The 19,100-nt window shown below is 45.9% G+C and overlaps 3 protein-coding genes across 3 annotated transcripts; 2 read left to right on the plus strand and 1 right to left on the minus strand.

The window, feature by feature from the left end:
* Window positions 1–1,231: 1,231 nt before the first annotated feature.
* Window positions 1,232–2,945, minus strand: GL218_06261 (Serine/threonine-protein phosphatase PP-Z; the record flags this gene model as incomplete). Its single annotated transcript, XM_033582967.1, has 3 exons — window positions 1,232–1,261; window positions 1,330–1,482; window positions 1,536–2,945. The coding sequence occupies 3 exons, from the start codon at window positions 2,943–2,945 to the stop codon at window positions 1,232–1,234; spliced, it is 1,593 nt and encodes a 530-aa protein (XP_033433908.1).
* A 6,602-nt stretch (window positions 2,946–9,547) lies between these two features.
* Window positions 9,548–10,624, plus strand: GL218_06262 (putative integral membrane protein; the record flags this gene model as incomplete). Its single annotated transcript, XM_033582968.1, has 1 exon — window positions 9,548–10,624. One exon carries the CDS (start codon window positions 9,548–9,550, stop codon window positions 10,622–10,624), a length of 1,077 nt encoding a protein of 358 aa, XP_033433904.1.
* Window positions 10,625–16,964: 6,340 nt separating this feature from the next.
* Window positions 16,965–18,689, plus strand: GL218_06263 (Regulator of Ty1 transposition protein 10; the record flags this gene model as incomplete). The annotated part of the gene is made up of 1 exon (XM_033582969.1): window positions 16,965–18,689. One exon carries the CDS (start codon window positions 16,965–16,967, stop codon window positions 18,687–18,689), a length of 1,725 nt encoding a protein of 574 aa, XP_033433905.1.
* Between the last annotated feature and the right edge of the window lie 411 nt (window positions 18,690–19,100).

Consider the following 19,100-nt stretch of genomic DNA (forward strand, 5'->3'; position numbering starts at 1 on the left):
GCACTCAGGGGTAGCTGTCTACCTAGTATAAAGTAAATATTTTCATCGTCAATCGAGTTTTGCTAACAATAAAGCAGTTTATTTCACAACAGGACAAACCAAAAAGGACCTTCTATCTAATCTACCTGGATAACTAAACCCCCATTTTTGTGTTCCTATCTTTGGCATATCCAACTCAAGGTCAAGATGATGCCTCGGCTCGATTTGCTATGCTAAATGATGTAAACTACCTACCTACCTAAACTTAAACTTATGATAGATACCTCATCAATTATTGACATATCGAGACTAGAATGATAGCACATACCTCCTCCTGAGTATTCCAGTGAATGCCGTAAGATGAACTTAAGCTCCCGCAAACAGCATACATTTTACGACTTAACTACCTAGGTAGCTATAATGTATATATTGTAACCAACATAGACTGATTATAGCAACTCAAGTTTATACCTAGGTAGTCATACTACTAGTCACCAAATAACACGATACTCATACATCAAATAAAGCTACCTTCCAATAAATTGAGAATACAATAAATAAATAAAACCACCCGTTTTCATTAACCTAGGTAAACCTAACCTAGTAATTGCTTGCTTTGCTTTGCTTGCCCGGGACCATCTGGCCCCCCTAATGACAAATGCGCGGACTCCAAGCATACTCATTCGTAGTAATTAACCTAACCGAAACCTTGATACTGTACACGATAACATCAAGGACTGAAGTAAGTAGTAATGCGCCATCCAACCATCCAACCGTCCATTTCCTCCTTTCCCTTCCTAGAAACGCGGGAAGGAATCAGTTTCCTTCTTAAGCCCCGTAGCCACCGGAGGATAGATAAACAATAGACTTCCCGAGCTCTAGTTAGTTTTCGATAGATGTTGTTTCTTAAGCAAAACCGTTTCTGGCTTGCTCTCGCTTGCAAGGATTGCTACACCCTCACCTCCCATTCCAACGGCATAGGCTGCCTTAGGGCTGGGTTGACCGGGCTAAGTTCGACTTTGGCGTCAGGGCTTGCCGCTAAATTCCGACCCTTCCCTCGCACACCGCAGTTCTTGGTTATCTTCTAGCAGTGTCATGATTCGAAACGAAAGAAGGCCCGTAGGCGTAAGGATGCATCTCTGGTCCATACTTTAACCCCTAGGGTCCATCAACTCGTTTCCATGCGAAATGAACTCGTCGGTATGATTACTTCGCGAAGGCCTTCTCTTGAGAAGCCCTTCATAGAAGATTTTTATACGCTCTGGGGATATACGCTAGCCGGCTAATGAAGAAAAGTGTCAGTCATGAAAACTCTCTTTTAAGTAGACTTGGGCGGTGGCCGTCACGTACCGGGCTGTTCAGCATGTTGTTGCGCTTGTTTCGGCCTTTCTTAATATGGCTCTTGAGCGCAGAGGAATCGAGTGGCTTCAGTAGTTCGAAGCTACATAAGAGCTCCGAAGACACAGACATGACAGCTCCCCAGTTATCGAATTCGCCGCAGTACTAGCACATAGATAGTTAGTATACGATGTTATAGATGGACGGGACACTCTTACGTTTGGTGCGCTAAAGACAGTGACTAAAACTCTGTCATTAAAAAATTCGTAGCCGTCTTCGACGACCATGTGCGCTCGGCAGACGAGATCGAAGTCGTGGGCTGCTAGAAAGTCGGTGATAACCCTCTTACCAAAACAGTAGCTGACACCTCTCTCATTGGCCTCCCAGTCTGCTTCCATGTCGGCGGGATCGGACCATAGTAAATCGTTAAGCAGACCGTAATCAGGGACATCGGTTGGACGAGCAATATTACGGATATCGTCCATATGGCTTAGGGCCGGAGACAGCCCACCGTGAACACAGAATATCTTTCCTGCGACGATGGCGGCGATCGGAAGCGTGTTAAAGCAGTCAATGAACGTCTTCCAAATCTTAACGTTGCACCTTCGTTTGCATTCGTCGTAAAAGCCATAGACCCTTGTAACGTTGGCACATTCATGGTTCCCCCTAAGGAGGAAGAAATTCTCAGGATACTTCAGCTTGTAGCACAGTAAAAGCAAGATCGTCTCCAAGGACTGCTTGCCCCTGTCAACGTAGTCTCCGAGGAAAAGATAGTTCGCACTCGGCGGAAACCCGCACATCTCGAACATTCGAATTAAGTCGGTATACTGGCCGTGAACGTCACCAACAATCTTGACCGGCGCATCAAGCTCCAGCAGCGCGGGCTGGGATAAAAAGCATTCTCGTGCCCTCTGGCAGATGGCGACAATCTCGGCATTCTTAAGACATACGCTCTTCGTTACTTTCCCGGCGTACGCGGCGTCTAGGAGCCGCTTAATGAAATCATCAAGGTCGATATCCTTGATGTCACTCATAGCAACTCCGGTAGGGGAATCATCCTTCGAGGGTGTTCCCGGCATAGATATGATAGGGTTAATAGTATTCTCCTTCTTCACCAAAATGGGTGCTCCGGGCTGCTGCTGTATATGCGGGTTTGGATTCACGACCCCGGTAGGTGGTTGATCGGATACGTGGTCCACCTCGCCACAAGCTTGGGCAGCATGTATGTCGCCATGACCAGCTCTAATGGAGGCAGATTGAACAGGAGAAGGAGGTGGTTGGTTATCACCTAAGTGAGAGTTGCTTGCGTCCGGTGATCGCGGGGATGATGGGGAAGTGACTGAGTCAGCACGGCCAGTCCTCGATTTACTACTCCGCGCAGATTTTACAGAGGCCGCATCCGATTTGTCCCCGACAGAATCTCCGTTGGACATAATCGCCGAGCTTCGTGGACTATCTGTCTTCCCACCACCAGGAATTTTCGATCGGAGGTTTTTAAATGAACGGGTAGAATCCTTGGTCTCCGATTTTCCAAATGAGGGATACGATTGCAAGTTTTCGGCGCGGTCTCCGGAGGATGCGCCTGAGCCCTTGCCGCTCCCCCCCTCTTTGGAGGCTTGGTTTCCCATCGTCTCGTATCGGATGTTGACGATGCTCAATGAGTATCAGTCCAGCTTTGCGGCGTAAAAATTTTTTATTGTTGACTTAGGCAGAAACGGAAAGCAGGAAGAGGAAACCCAGGCGCCCACCGATATGTCGATCGTATATTAGCGACGGGTCGGATAATATTCTTCGTTAATGTCTAGCTCGCTGCTAGGGAGGATGAAATAGTCTGTCAAGGACGGAGAGGAGGAGGGCGGCGGAAGAAGTGGGAGCCGTTTTGTTCTCCGTCTTTGTAGCTAAGGCGTAGAGTGAGCGCCAGTCTTTCGCAGGTATCGGGGAGTTGCGGGAGAGGACGACGAGGTGAAGGATGGGGTAGGATGCTGTCGTAGTCAAACGGAGATGTCGGGAGCAAATGCAGGACTAGCAGTATTGCGTAAGAGGCTATGCTAGCGAGGTTGAGGCTGGATGTAATGTAATTAATCTAAATTGCAGGTCGGAAGAATCAGCGACGGGGCCTATGCGGATTGAGGTTGTACATGTATGAGGGTCGGCAGTTGATCAGTTGAATGTTGAATCCGGCGGGGGGGTTGGAAGCTGGGGAAATTGATTGCAACTCTCAAGTAGACCGGGGAGTTGCGGAGGAGGAGGATGAGGTAAGAGATGTGCGAAGGGAGGGAAGTTGATAATGATGACGATGGCGAAGGTTTGGGGCCGTCTATTATTATTTTTGGACCGTCTAATAATTTTTTTCCCCTTTTCTCCTCTCTTTTTGGGGGTAATACATACACCAGATCAAAGGAAAATGCGGGGAGAAGCTGTTCGTCTGCTTCGTCTGAGATGCGGCGAACGGTGATGAGTAAGGTTAGAATAAAAAGGGAAGATAAGACATGGGGACATAACCCAAGAGAAGGGCCCTGGGGCCAAGGAAGAGGTCAGAAGAACGTGCTAGACTCTAGTGGAGCTTTTGGTAGCGGCGCCAAGCAACGAGGGTTGCCGTCTCACCGTACATAACATACAGTATTAGGGTAGCTTAGGATAGCTTAGGGTAGTTTTTAGGGTAGTAGATATATGCGTATGCGTGTGTATGGATGCGTGTATGGATGTGTAAGTATGGGGATATGTACGAGTGATGTAGGACTATGCGTAAGTAGGTAGTAGGTAAGTAGGTGTTATGTATATGTGTATGTATGACTATGGTATGTATGTATGTAGGTATGTATGTATATGGATGTAGGTAGGTACCTAACCTAATATAGGAGATGTAAAAGAAGAAGCATAGAAGAAGAAGAAGAATAGGAATGCAGAAACGACACCTACATACCTAGCATATGAAGAGTAGCCTGATCGGATCGTTATACAACGTTAGGCTATGCGCAAGGTCGCCAAGGTCGCAAGGCAAGGTTCGTTTTTTATTTTCTGTGCGCGCGACGAGCGTGTGTGCGTAGGACGAGGGGCACGTCCCGCTATACTTGTCAAAACGGTTCCAAGGTCCGTGGGTGACGACAGGTGTCGGGCTATATTGGCCTGACGGTCGCTATGCACGATTTGGAATTAGAAATGTGGCTTTATTTAGGGGAGGTTCCGGTTGTATGCTTTCAAAGGAGCAAGCCGGTTGGATCAAAGTCGGACAATGGATGCAGCACGTTGGAATTTTGGGCTTCGTGATAAGTTGGAAGAAGGGGTGAATGATGAATGAGGTTGAAGAGAAGAAGAAAAAGAAGGAGGAGGAGGAGGAATAGAGAGAAAAAAAAAAGAGAAAGAGCTATGCGAACGCGTTAAGATTGTAAATTGTTCAGACGTACTAAATAAACGAAAAGGAAGTTTAGGGGAAGTTGCAGTCGACGTTAGACAAATTATTATTTGATAAAATGCCCAAGTGTCTATATCATATGGTGACTACCTTAAGGTGGTTACTTGATTTACTTCTATTATTTGATGCTACCTCCTACCATATATTATTTCTTAGTGGGGAGCCGCTACTTCCACTTCGAATAGTCCGCGATGCCGTCCGACTGGGGCGGCGGAACACCTTGCAGCGAGTTTAGTGGAAGGAAGTACCTTCCAGACCGCTATATAATTTTTGGCGGGGCTCCTTCGTTCCGGCTCGAGTCAAGTTGTCCAAGTCGTCCAAAGGTTACCCAACTCTATGTATAAGGGTGGATTCCCTTGTCCTACTGGTAACAAAGAAAAAGCTTGGTGCTGTTGGTTGACTAGTCGTCTATCAATACTCGGCTCATTTACGACGAAAATATAATAATAAATTGTCAGTGTGGGGTTAAATTGGTCAATGTCCATGATAATACGTCCGACTCGACGACCAGCCTGCCAGGTACGGTAGGAGGTCAGGTTTCCTTCCACCCCTCCCTACCGTTTACACCTTTACATATAATGGTCGTATATGGTGCCCAAACCCTTCTTAGGATATAATGATATTTGCGGACGAACAGCTTCGAATGGAACGATAGAGCGGGCATTTCAAGTAGATCAAGGTGACATGCAGACGGGAGCAATCTAGTAAAATTTACTAAACTTCCAATAAGAAACTGACAATCCCGTCGATCAGGCAACGCGATGGCACCTACTGCAAAGATCTCATCTTTCGAGCCCGGCTTTTGTTCGTTACTTTGATTTGTATTGCCTAAACCGGACAGTGGCAGTTGATTCTCGATGTCCGATAGGTACAGTCACCTTAATCATCCATGCTCCGTTTCTACCTAGTTGCTGACCATTCCCATTTGCATATATAACCCAAAAGTTCGTATCTCTTCAAGCTCTAGCGGTACCCAAGTAAACATCGACATCACGATCCTTGGCGGTGGCGACTATAGGCAACCCGGTAACATCAGTTGCATCGCTGCATCACAAGCAGCCATCGTAGTCTTTTCGGCCGTCTTGGCTTCTGCTTGTCAGGTCTGCTTACTTGGCACTTATCATTCTAACTTCGGCTGTCGTTTCTATTGGAGTCTACTGAAAAGCTTGACACTGCAATTAATACCGGTATCGTGGCAACTGCATACACGCCAGGTCTTCTAGCAAGTCTAGATTTATTAGCCAAGAATACCTCCTAGGTAAGTAAGACATATTAGGTATCCCTTTAAGTAGATAAGTAAATGATCCAGTAGGAATTCGTTGCGTTAAGTTGTCCCGCGTGTCACAAAGTTATTAGACGCCTATATCGTACGCAGTATAATACTATAAGAATACATCAACCTGCCGCTCAAACCGAATTTCAACCATCTTTTATGTGCCACTAGTATGCACGCGACAACTCGACGGCAAGGAACCGGACAATTCATCATGCCTTCGGTGTAAACTACTCCGGCAACGGGAGGATAAGTCTTCAGACATTGATAGTGCATGGCGGTGTCGAGGTAGTACTATTTCATGTTTAACAACATCATAAGCCCTACCGCTCTCAACGAGCCAATGTCTCGCTTCTTCTACGTCTCCCATCATCAGACCATCGCGGCAGCTGTTAGATCCTTTGGAAAATGTTGATTGGATTATCGGGTAGGGCGACTAAGTATCACACAGTCTAACAGCCTGACAGCTCCTATATTAAGGACCTCACCGACGGATAATGAATTATAGCGAAGAGGCATAAAGATGTCAAGATAACTGGCGCGCCTAGGTGCGCCACCTTTTTGGACGTCCTTCTGAGAGGTAAGTTTGCTAATATCATCACCCATATCCGCAAACGGCTCCGATGTGACCCGGTCCATCGGTGTATTCCGGATCGGGCAAGGTTCGAGACCGAGATTCTAGAACTCTTCTACCTTTTAACCATAACGGGTAGGGCTGAGAAGGTGCGTATCTCCGACTTAAGCTCCTTTCTCGGGTCCGGAAACCGATAACATAAAAGGGATTACCTCTTATATAAAATTTGGCTGCTTGGGAGAATTTGTTTGCTTGCCTCAACGCTGAACGCATGAATGGGGTTTAGACAGGGTTTAAGAGAAAGGTACCTACCTTACGTATTGCCTGCTAGTTAGCCACAAGTGGACTTTCCAAGCTTCCTACTATTTTTAGGATCCCCTCAAGATCTGCCCCGCGACCTACCCTAGCGGGACTAGTAGCACCCCGCCAAGTCCCACTAACCAGCCCAGCCACATTTAAAGAGCTGGCAGGTAAATGGTTCGGCTGATAATAGCCTTTCGCACCGGTTTCAATTATGTTGGACTTTGAAATCCCCCTTTCAATCCTCCTAGTTTCCATCTTCAACGACACCATCCTTATTTGTCGCTATGTTATTAAAATCTATGATCTAGACCATCACATCATCTCTTCCGGATTTTCAACTCGCAACAGTAAAAGCCTTCTCTACACTTTTGAAGCTTTTAAAACATCGCCATACTCATGTGTCTTGTCTATATATCGTCTTAGTACCTTAGCGTCAGATGGGGGGTAGTGGTAGCCGTATATATACAGTATATATACGGCTCCCAGGTATGAGCCGCTCCCAAATGTTAGTGAAAAACGTGAAGCTCACTAAATTCATACGTATCGGCGTTTTGAGCCAATTAATTTTTTTTGAGCGGTACAAGTGCTGCGCGGCTCCCTCACTGTAAGCGGCTCCAGCCAATGAGCGGCTCCTGCGCCCCTCATACTTTTTGCGCCGCTCCCAATTGGGAGCCGTTTCGGGTAAGTGCATATATAAAAAAGATTAAAAGGTATATTCCTATACATTTTTGTATGGGAATCTACTTTTTTATTTTTTATTCTATTTTTATTTTTTTATTTTTTTATTTTTTTATGGTTATAAATATAATTACAGGTTACGGTATACGATTGATTTAATTGGAAGGTTACGTGTTTTTTAAATAAACTACGTTACATATTACAGGCACGCGTGTAGATTTGTAATTATAGGGTATAAGGGGTCTGTGCGGCCAAAAATATATGTAATAATACCCTGTACGTACCACTCAAAACAGAAGAGCCGCTTAAAACGGGGAGCCGCTCAAATCGGGAGCGGCGCAAAAGGTGTAAGGGGCGTAGAAGCCGCTCATTGGTCAGAACCGCATACATACGGCTCATTTTAGCCTAACGTTTAAAAAAAATCAATGCGTTTAAACCGTAAGCGGTAATATTACCACTTAAATATTTAAGTCACTTAATCTTTTAAACGTAAAAATCGGAAGCGGCTTCCTAAATTGAATGGGATAAATACGGCTATATTTAATAAGCGGTATATATGCAGCTACTGCTACCCCCCCCAAGTCGCTAAGGTATGGTGGAGAGATAAAAGACGCGTCAAGGGCATCGCCTCACGGGAACCTTGTGCATTAACGCCACAACGCCCACGTATTCGAACACGCGGGACGCACGCAACAACATACCTAATCTAAATACCTAATCGATCTTCATGAGGACCACTAGCCACATGCTGATCAATATTTCCAACTAAGAGCTTTCTCGACTCTACGCGGCCCGTCCACTTTATGCCTCTGTATCTCCTCTTTTTTGTTTCATTCGTGTCACCATGTAAAGCTGCACAAGCTGTGTTTGATTGCTGCGGCAGACAAACGAAATGTTACAGTAGACCTTTGGTTTGTTTTCTTTCACTTTTGAATACAGCGTATCTTAGCTCTTGCCGGACTACCGGGGGGCTACATGCAACCTCTATGTATGATGTATGTGATAGAGTCGTAGTTAACAATAAATACAGCGTATCTGCAGGAGTTTGAAGTTTGCTGGGGCCCCTAGTCAATCTCCCAGTCCGGAATTGTGATTTGCCTAACTGGTCTTGTGTAGCGAAATATTAGCGTAGTTGTTCTATTTCAGCTGCTGCATTCATGCCTTGTCTTGTGTGAAACTGCATCACTGGTTGCATTACTGGTGCTTCTGAGGTGCTTTAGTAGTGTACTTAGGTAGGTAGTCAAAATCATCCTAATGAAAAATGTTGGGCATAAACGTTAGGGAATGATTTTTACTAAAAGTTCATGATCTTGCTACATACATGTCTCGCCTTAGGTAAGGTAGGTTAGGTACTATTGTACATCGGGTATTAGACAAACCGTTCCATATCTTAACTCACGGGCTCTTTTTCAGGCTGTGGTGTTACGGCAATACGGGTTACTAAATGTCACTTGTTTTTTTTTTTCTAGTGGGGTGCCATCCCGTCTCATTGGCGTATTTTACAGCGGGGCTGAGCATCCCCTAGACAACTTTTTTAGTGATGGGCTGACGTCGACTTGAAAGGGTCCCCCCCGCCATGCTGCCATGTTAGAAGGGCCGGAGGGCTGGGTTGTGTAGCCCGAAGCTGCGCCACGCTTGCTTAGATTTGATCAGTCAGTCAAGTCAGTCCAGTCAAGTCCTACTGATCGTCCCTCCCATGCGTAATAAATACAACCGTCTTACGCACCTTACATATTCTTTTTCGGTGCATCTTTGTTCACGTATCACTGTTTCACTGTTACATCTTTATTTATTGTCGCTTGCCGTTGCTGGGTCAGTCGTCAATTTTCCATCGATTATTTTATCAAGCCATCAAACCATCAAACCCATATAACAACCTTAGGTACCTACCTTCGTTTAAGTCAAACAGTCTGCACTCGTTAAAAAAAACTACAACAACCGTAAAATAATTATATTCCTCTTCGGTCGCACATAAGACTGGTATAACATCATGGGTGTTGGAAGATATGTCTGCGTGGCTCTGCCATTCATATTGACAGTAGGCAGCATCATTTCTATGCTGATTGCTGGTCTCACCGGTGTCACCAACAACGGTCTATTCATTTTCGAAATCGATACTAGGAACGTTACTATCGATGCCGAAACCCTTCAAAGCCTCATCGGCAACATTACCGCCGCAAGCATCTCGGATCAGGTTGACGAAGCTGTAAACAGCGGCCAAAAGGCTATTAGCCAAAATGTTCATAATCCCTTGAATCAGCACAACACCCGCTCTCCAGCCCCGCAAGATACCTCAGATATCTCCAGCATCGTCAGCAGTCTTACCGGTTCCGGTGACAACATCACCGCCGCTGAACTCGGTATCGATAAGATCTACCAGTTTACTCTATGGAACTACTGTTCCACAACATCCGACGGTGCCAAGAACTGCACTAAGGCCAAGTTCAACTGGGCTGAAGAGGATCTCAACACCTCGTGGGTTGATGAATTTGGCAATCAGCTTGGTGGTGCTAACATCACCATTCCCGATGAGGTGAACGACACCTTGAGCACTTTCAAGACCCTCATCAAGTGGACCGAGGTTGTCTACGTCATTGCTATGATTGGCCTTGGTCTGGAGTTAGTCGTTGGTCTGTTCACCGCCTGCTCTCGCCTGGTCTCATGCCTAACTTGGGTCATTTCTGGTATTGCTACTGCCTTCGTTATCGCTGCTGCATCTATGATGACTGCGCTAGCTGTTATCGTGGTCGGTGTAACGAAGGGCGCCACGTCGAAATACGGTGGAGACGCCAGCTGGAACAACAACTTCTTGGCTTGCGTCTGGATTGGTGTTGCTTTCGCGCTCGGTGCTAGCTTCTTCTGGCTCTTCTCCATCTGCTGCTGCAAGCCCGAGAACCGTCCCTACAACCGACGATCGGGACACGGTGCCGAGGGTGAGAAGTTCATTCCCAATGGCTCATACGCGCCGCTCGGTGAAAACCGCAACTCCGGATACAACTACGGTGCCCCGCAGCGTGGTGGTGCCCGCTCGGATCTGGCCTACGAGCCCTACTCTCACGCCCGTTAAATACGGAGAATATCAGTCAATCTACAATGAAATGAATGGTTACAGATCTGTAATTTTTGCGTTCTGCTGGCGTTTGGGCCTGGGTATGACAAGACTGGATGATTGCGGTATCTATAAAAGCTATTAGAGATACCTGCGTGTGGGGTAGATAGGATGGCTTCCCATGATGGGAAGATTGCGAATTATTATGATATCAATTCGGAATATAATGACCTAAATATCCTACGTACCTATTTATTAAAGATACTCTTTCCCTTTTGGAACATAAATCTGATATACTGTTGCTCCTGGTGAATATATCGTGAATAGCCTTCCATTATTAACTACCAAAACTAACTCAACGTGTACATATGTTGCTGGCCTATTTAGGACCGAGCGGTGTAGTAGAGCTGGAGCTTAGAGCACGTGGCACAAATGAGGTGCGAGATATAGTAGATGCTCCATGCTGATGGCCCAAAGAACGGGCTCCAAGAACCATAGAGCAGACCTTACCGTTGGAACATGTGGTATACACGTGGGTTTCTATAATAAGGCACGGTCAGCTTTTTGGTTAACTTTGAGACCCACAGCAGAGGCCTAATTCCCGTATGAGGATAATAAGAGGTAGATATACTCGACTTCTCAAAGGGGCTGAAAGTTGAGGAAGCAATCCATCGAATGTTTCTTAATTTGCTAGCGGACCTTGACTTATGGTTGCTTTAATTGATTTATCGATAATATAGCTGGGTAGAAAGAGAGGATGCCGCTCGATAATATGTGTTAGTTACTAGTTTATACCCAACCTACCTAAGTATGCAAGACTCCAGAACCGTTGTGGTTTACTCAATAGCTAGCTACACATTCCACCTACCATCTCTACCCCCCATTCTAATCCTCGTCCTGCCATACTTTACTGGATTTCTATATTACAAGAAGACATCCGAAAATCCAAGTTTATCCCAGCCCGTTGAATCATATGGGTTGGGGGGTGTACAAGGCCGAGATGGAAGCATAGTCCAGTCCTTCGAGAAAAGATCTACATCCGTAGTTCCAAATAACCCTTTTATTTGGCTCAGGGTATTGACAAGCGGGATGACGAATATTCTACCCATGGGATCGACCGCGATAACATGGCCGTATGCCTCGTATGTTTCTTCGTCTACCACTAGGGACCCGGAATCGCCGATCTCAAGTCCTTGAAGTTTTGTTAGCCCCGATATTCATATTGTGGAAGATTGTTCATACCTCGTCCATGGGTTAGCGAGACAGTCCAGACTTCGCAGAGACCATGGCTGTCTCTCTGATTGGATATATAGGTAGGGATTGGGCTGATTGTTCCTTTAGACTCTGTGCAGTGTGACGTGATAATTCGGACATGACGTTGCTTAGACGGTCTGGTTCTTGGCTCGGTGCCAATATAGTGAGTCTTTTCGACTTGTTGCGGTCCCATTATTTGGACTGAGTTCAGTTCCATGTTCTTCACATCTTGCAACTTCAGAAGAGACCAGTCCAGATTAGGCTGACCTGGTACGCATCTTAGACTCGATAGCGATGAACTAATCACGGGGCGGCGAAATAGCCGTTGCTTATACTCAAAGGTATGCGATGAGTGTTTGGCGTCGGTACTAGTTGCATCTCTAGACTGAGGCGATGGCGTCTCAGTAAAATCATATTCAACACCACCAATTATTATGGGATCAGACTCCGTATCTTTTAGAGTCTCGAGGTCATCTTGCGGTCCCTCTTCGGATTCGAAAGGATGAGCCGAAGTGAGCGCAAAGAACTCGGACTCTATCTTGATGATGCAGGTGACTGTAGAGAGACGAACTCCCTCCGAAACGTCGGTGACTGGAGAACCACACAGAGAATACCCACTATTGAAGTGGATGTCAACAAAATCCCCCGTCCCACCGACGTATTTAAATGCTTCTCTCCAGATATATAACTGGTAGGACACTTCGGTATGCCCATGTGCGTATTGGTCAAGAATATGTTCCTGGGAGAGAGCCATCATAACTTGTCTCACCATTTTATCATTACCACTAGGACACGAGACGACTATCGAAGCTTTAGCACTAGCCACGTCTGTGCCGCACATGGCAAGGCTGTATGATATCTTCTCCATCCAATCTCTCGCCGTTGACAATTTACGGTTCTGCTCGAGCGAGTGTCTGAATATATTAACGACTGCCTCAAATCTGTCAAGATGTACAGTATCGATATATTCCTCGGCATGCGGATAGACATAGATCGGACCCGGACTTTTGATGTATGGTATCATTAAAGGGTTTCGGAAGGCTTCAGGGCAGCGCTTCACACACTCACTCGACGCGGCTAGACCAATTTAGCATATGCGTAGACATCGTTGTAGGTGTGGTTTTATTTCCAGGTCATTACCTCTGGGTAGTCTACATCCCTCGGATTGCTGCGTGATGCCTTCGTAGAGTCCAGTGATGATATTCCACCACCTGCTTCCTTCTTTATTTGTACGCTGTCTGGGTTCTTCGATTTCAATATCTTGATCCTGGTCCGTCTCGACCTTCGGAGTCGGCCTGCTAAGTTGTGCAAGCTCATTATAAATTTCATTGATATCTTGGATCGTCCGACCTCGCCCAGGATAAAAAGGCATCGCGATTGATGATGGTAAACCTAAGGGGTAAAAATAATAAGGGTATAATATATGTCTTCTAGGTGTTTATGATATATATTGATAAGGAATGGTAGAAATGGGATATATTCTAATGATAATTGTATTTAGTGACATATTATATCTGTCACTACCATGCAGGCTGCCTCAGCCTCAACCGCGTAGTCAACCTATGGCATTCTTCCATACGGAATAATTGATTGGTGTAGTGGTAGGCGGTTTTGTTCTTGCTGCATCAAATCAAGTCTTGGCTCTCAGCACTAAGATGACAGGAGTTGGGGGCGGATTTCTCTTGTATAACCCGTTGAATTTCACGCTGTTATTGAAGCGACCTTCGTTCGCCGCCGCCTCTTCATATTTTCTACCACCAATTGGAATTTTGAGGCCGCTACGATGAACATCAACTGTATCCCACCAGCGTTGCGGATCGATAAGGATATTATCGAGACTCTTTGTCACAGCCCCGAATCATCCCATGATCAATTCTATGCCTTCTTTCGGTTTTATTGCAATACTTTATGTGCCGACTTATTTCCCAGTAATACACTTACTAATTCTTTCACGCACCCCTTGGCATCATCTATAGACGTTATTAAAGCAATCTCAATATTGAGATCGCAATGTGGAACATCTAAGGAGATCCTCATTGGGCAGTTATTCCCCGGTATTCCCAAAGATAAGCAGGAACAATCTTTAAGAACGCTCGTAAAAGTTGCCTTTATGTTAGATACGGCGTCCTACAAGAGTTTTTCCGATGACTTCCAACTTCGTTTCGGGGATACTTTCCCTGTGAATTGGAAAGACGATCAGAGCTTGGTTGACTTCATCCAAGCTACTTTTCCTCCTTCGGTATACCGCGTTACGGAGACTCACAACAAGCTCAAAGCCTGGAAGCTCAAAAAGCGGCATGGAGTATCCATTGTGCCAACAAATGACCTGATCCAGCACTTGCTATATGATCCTAGAAGTAGGACCTTGACTGTGTTCCATCAAGTTGCTTGGTTGAAAGCCCAGCTGAGGCATGCGGCCGAGTGTAGTGGTATGATAACGGATAAAGAATATATAGAAAGGTATTGCTGATGGGAAGTGTCTTGAATGAGGCTAATGTGTTCACAGGGGTATCCTACCGCCACGGATTCTGCGCGAGACATTATATTCGATCTATCGGATTTTATTCCCTCTCGATGAAAAATCAGCCAAGTTCACTAGGCAATTAGTTAATGAACAGAATGGACGCTTCGACGATAGTTTGATGCTGGATCCTGGTGTTATTCATCCTACGTCGGAACCATTCGAGCTGGCCTTTTGGGGAAAACGATTACAGCGGTTGGAAGATGTTGTAGCGAATCCACCGCCTACAAATACAGTTATTTCTTGGATAGAAAGGCATACATCAGAAAGGAATGCTTTAACTGTGGCGATCGCAGGTTTATTCTTTGCTGCCCTTTTTGGTCTTTTAAGTGTTTTGGTCGGTGTTGCGCAACTAATACTTTCTTATTATGCGTGGAAATATCCAACTTCAACTTTCCTTTAGTTACCTAGTTAATAAATAAATTTAATATAAATGCAATTAAAGTAAATATTATGTAAAGTGGGTTTAGCTTTATCCACGTCTGGTGCAAAAACCTAAGCTAAAATTTAACCTCTAGTCTCTCTTATTATTCATTCATTAATTCAGTCACACATGGAAATCACAACGAGTAATCGAACCTGATGTCTCGCGAGGTAAATACAAATCCAATTGTTCTTACCCATTTATAATGTTTTTATGTACATCACCTGTCTATACATTACATTTTTTATATCACTTTAAATATACATACCCACATACTAACCCCTAAATAAATATAGCTGGCTGCTCTCGGCAACCTCTACAGGGAACATGTGCTGAATCCTATTACGGCCCTGGCCTTTTATACGTCACATAATAATGGACAACAATACCTCTTAGCTGGGGAAGACACGGATATCAAGATATACCATGTTCAAACCTCTTACTTTTGCGGCCAGCTACCTATATTCCAGGCTCAGTCCATCCACGGAATCTCTGTGCCGTCGCTAGATGAATCTAAGCAGCCTCATCTGATCCTGATCTGGGGCGGGCACCATGTCAAGGTTATATCTAATGACATAATTGAAGGTATTATTCAAGGCCATGCTAGTAGGCTGGATTTGTCAAAAAATGTGGAAGCCAGGGCGCCAGATTGGATTTTCGACGGGAGGATCTCGCCCTTTGGAGACGGTCGTATTGTGCTACTTACCGCCCATAACGAAGTTATCCAGGCTCATGTAGACCAAAACCAGAGTTCTCTTATTTTCAATAGTATCCAGTCACCTTCGAGGCCCATTTTATATTCGGGTAACTTCTTTTGGGTGTCAAAGGAGTACGTACTCGTGGCCGCTGGAACTGTATTTGGAGAGATCATTGTCTGGAAATGCTACCTCGAAAATATTGAACAGAAGCAGAACTGCGAGGTCCTCTCCGTATTTACCGGTCATGAAGGTTCAATCTTCGGAGTCCATATTTCCCCTGAGATTCAAACTTCGCAGGGAGAGACACTAAGACTACTGGCAAGCTGTAGTGATGATAGGACTATTCGAGTCTGGGATATTACTGAAAGACGCGGGAAGTCCGGACACCAAGGCCAGAACGGGTATGGAGATCGTATCTCGGAAGCGCGTGAGACGGGATTCGGATATAATGCTGAGGACACAGCTCACGACAACCAGTTGACAAGATGCTTAGCTACGGTCATGGGACATGCGTCAAGGATATGGCAGGTCGAATTTCCACAAATCCAACCGTTATCCAAGACCTCCAATATCGTTGAACTTTACTCATTTGGTGAAGATGCCACGGCACAGAAATGGAAACTCTCTTTAGACACACAAGTCCAGGGGCTCGACGTCTCTGGTTCTTCCATTAAGCCCGCTAGGTTAACTCACCAGTCTACTGCCTCAAATCATAGTGGAAAACATATTTGGTCTCACGCTATGACATCCAATGGTGAGGATCTCCTCATTGCAACCGGCGGTGCCGATGGAAAGATTGCTCTAATGGGAGCTGGCGTAGAATCTCTATCTCCAGGGATGATAGGCAGTGACCAAGTAAAGTCCACCAGTAGAGTATTGGATGAGAGGAAAAGTGTTACGTGGTCTCTCTCAGATGTAATACGGTCTTCCCAAGCAAATTATGGGACAGCTAACCCCGAGAATTCAAATGGCGTTTCGACCAGTTTAGCCTTGCCTTCGCAGGGCACCAAACCCAAAAATGCAAAAGAAGGGTTCAACCGTTATACATTCATCTCCGACAGTCGACTTCTTGCTGCCACAAATTCAGGCCGGGTATTTGTTGGTGTTTTTGAAGATGGGCTCGCGTGGACAGAGCTAACTCTCCCTAACGAGATTGGCCAGATAGTCTTCTCACATCCTCTCCTCGGAGCACCCACAACTAATCATATAGCTCTCGTTGGCACGAATAATGGTGAAATTTACTATTATGGAGAATCGGGGGGTGCATCTCTTCAACTAATGACTAAAGTAAATGGGAAGATAGCGGATATCTTCTGCCTATCTGATGCCAGAACAAGGACCGGTAATAGTCATGTGGATTTTCTCGTTACTGTTCTGCGCAGTACCAATGCTGCCCTCATACAATTTGATCCTCATAATTCGGCGCTAAAGCACACCGAAGTAGCTTTAGAACCAGGTTTTATGGTTACCGCTGCTACATTCGCTCAGGGGTATCTTGTTCTTGGGTCTAGGAAAGGAGTCATCGTTGTCCTTAAACAAGGCGACAGCGGCAAATATTCCGCCATTATTACAATCGAGGTACAGAGAGATGAAGCAATCACCTCGTTACTCCCCCTTAGCAATGGCGATGACCAACCACACAACTACATCTTGAGCACGTGTCGTGATGGAAGATACAGGATCCATGAAATCCCAACAACAGGTAGCCAACCCAACGCCATACTGATTCACGAGATATTACCACCGTTTGTGTCATCTATCGAGGGGGCTTGGTTCTCCGATAACGGCGATGGGACCAAGGATCTTATGCTCTGCGGTTTTCGGAGTAGTAACCTGGTGGTCTGGAACGAAACCCAGCGTCACGAGGTCGCCATAGTCGATTGCGGAGGCTCCTCACGGAGCTACGCTTGGACTCCCTTGAGATACCGGCATGATGGATTTCGATTTGTATTTACCAAGGCGGGGCAGATGCACATCTTTTCGCAGACATGTGCACCACACAAGACGCTCAAGCCAGGGGGCCACGGTCGTGAAATTAAGGCGGTGAGCGCCTCTACAGGGCGCTACATTGCTACGGCCGCCGAAGACACTGTGATACGGATATGGGAATATAACGATTACGACTATCAGTATAACGAACAAAACAACAATGACCCTAGGCTGCGTTGCATCGCGGCTCTAGAGAGGCACGCTACGGGTATTCAAGCCCTAAAATGGTACAAAAATGAGTACTTATTTAGTAGCGGCGGTAACGAGGAATTCTTTGTATGGAAGATCAACCGGCTCCAATGTAGCAACTTTAGCGGGCTTGCCGTTGTATGCGAAGCCGTGTTCCCTGATCGAACTGAAGTAGGAGATGCCCGCATTACTGATTTTGACGTGACTTGCACCGCACGCGATAGTAATGGCGGATATGAGTTTGCCATATCTATGGTCCTATCGAACTCAACGCTACAGACGTATACCTACAACCGTGTATCAGGGTTCCGTTTACTAAGAAGGTCAACGTATACGGGAGCGTGTCTTACGCAAGTACGTCAATTAGACAGCAACCATGTCTTGACTGCGGCCACGGATGGATATTTAGCCATCTACTCCACAACGAACCCCGAAGCTGAGGGTCGAAGCCCGGGCGATCCCGACGCCGCACTTACCGTCACAAAACTGCACCAGAACACCGTCAAGTCCCTCGACGTGCGGCAAGTATTTATCCAAGACGATGGGGCTTCGGAATACCTCATTGTAACAGGCGGCGACGACAACGCGCTAGGCGTTACACATATCCGTGTCTCTCCCACCCCTATTTCCTCTGCTTCTTCTTCTGAATCTCGACGAGGCGCAACAACCATCACAATCAAGAGCAAATCCCTCGTCCGCTCCGCACACGCCGCAGCTATCACAGGCGTGGCGTTCGCGCACGTAGGAGAAGACAGCGCGCTCGTCGTCACGGGGAGTAATGACCAGCGCGTTAAGATCTGGCGGCTGCTTGGGTGGCAGCAGCAGCAGCAGCAGGCGAGGGCGCAGTTGTTGGATGAGCGGTATAGCTCTGTTGCTGATGCGGGGGACTTGGATGTCTTTGGGGGTTGGGATGGGGATGGAGAGGGAAATGAAACGGATAAGGGTAAGGGTAAGAAAAAGGTGATAGTAGTCGGCGTTGGTTTGGAGATCTGGGAGGTGGAGGTATGAGATGTGGAAAAGGGGGTTAGGCCTGGTGGTATCTCGGGAGCATGTCTATAGTGCACGCCTACCTACCTGGGTAAATATATACAATCTTAACATTTGAGTCTTGCTGATTTTTGTACCACCTATCTACCATGTCATCTAAGATAAAGTCAGGCGGTGCGAGGTCTTTTTTAAACAAAATTTGTGCTTTTATATAATTCTATTTTAGTTGTCCCCCCCTACTACTTCACTCCTTTCCCCCCTACTCCTCTCATATAAAGTAAACCAGCCCATTCACCATCACGACCGTTCTCAAGGCAAAGACATATCATATATTATCAATTTGTGATTCATAATTTCACTGATTTCGATTACTACATATATGTGTGCGCGAGCAGGCAGATCCCAGGATATAAGGTATCTATGTAAGTGTAA

The sequence above is a fragment of the Daldinia childiae genome, assembly GCF_008694065.1.
Source record: "Daldinia childiae strain JS-1345 chromosome Unknown Scaffold6, whole genome shotgun sequence".
Lineage (NCBI taxonomy): Eukaryota > Fungi > Ascomycota > Sordariomycetes > Xylariales > Hypoxylaceae > Daldinia > Daldinia childiae.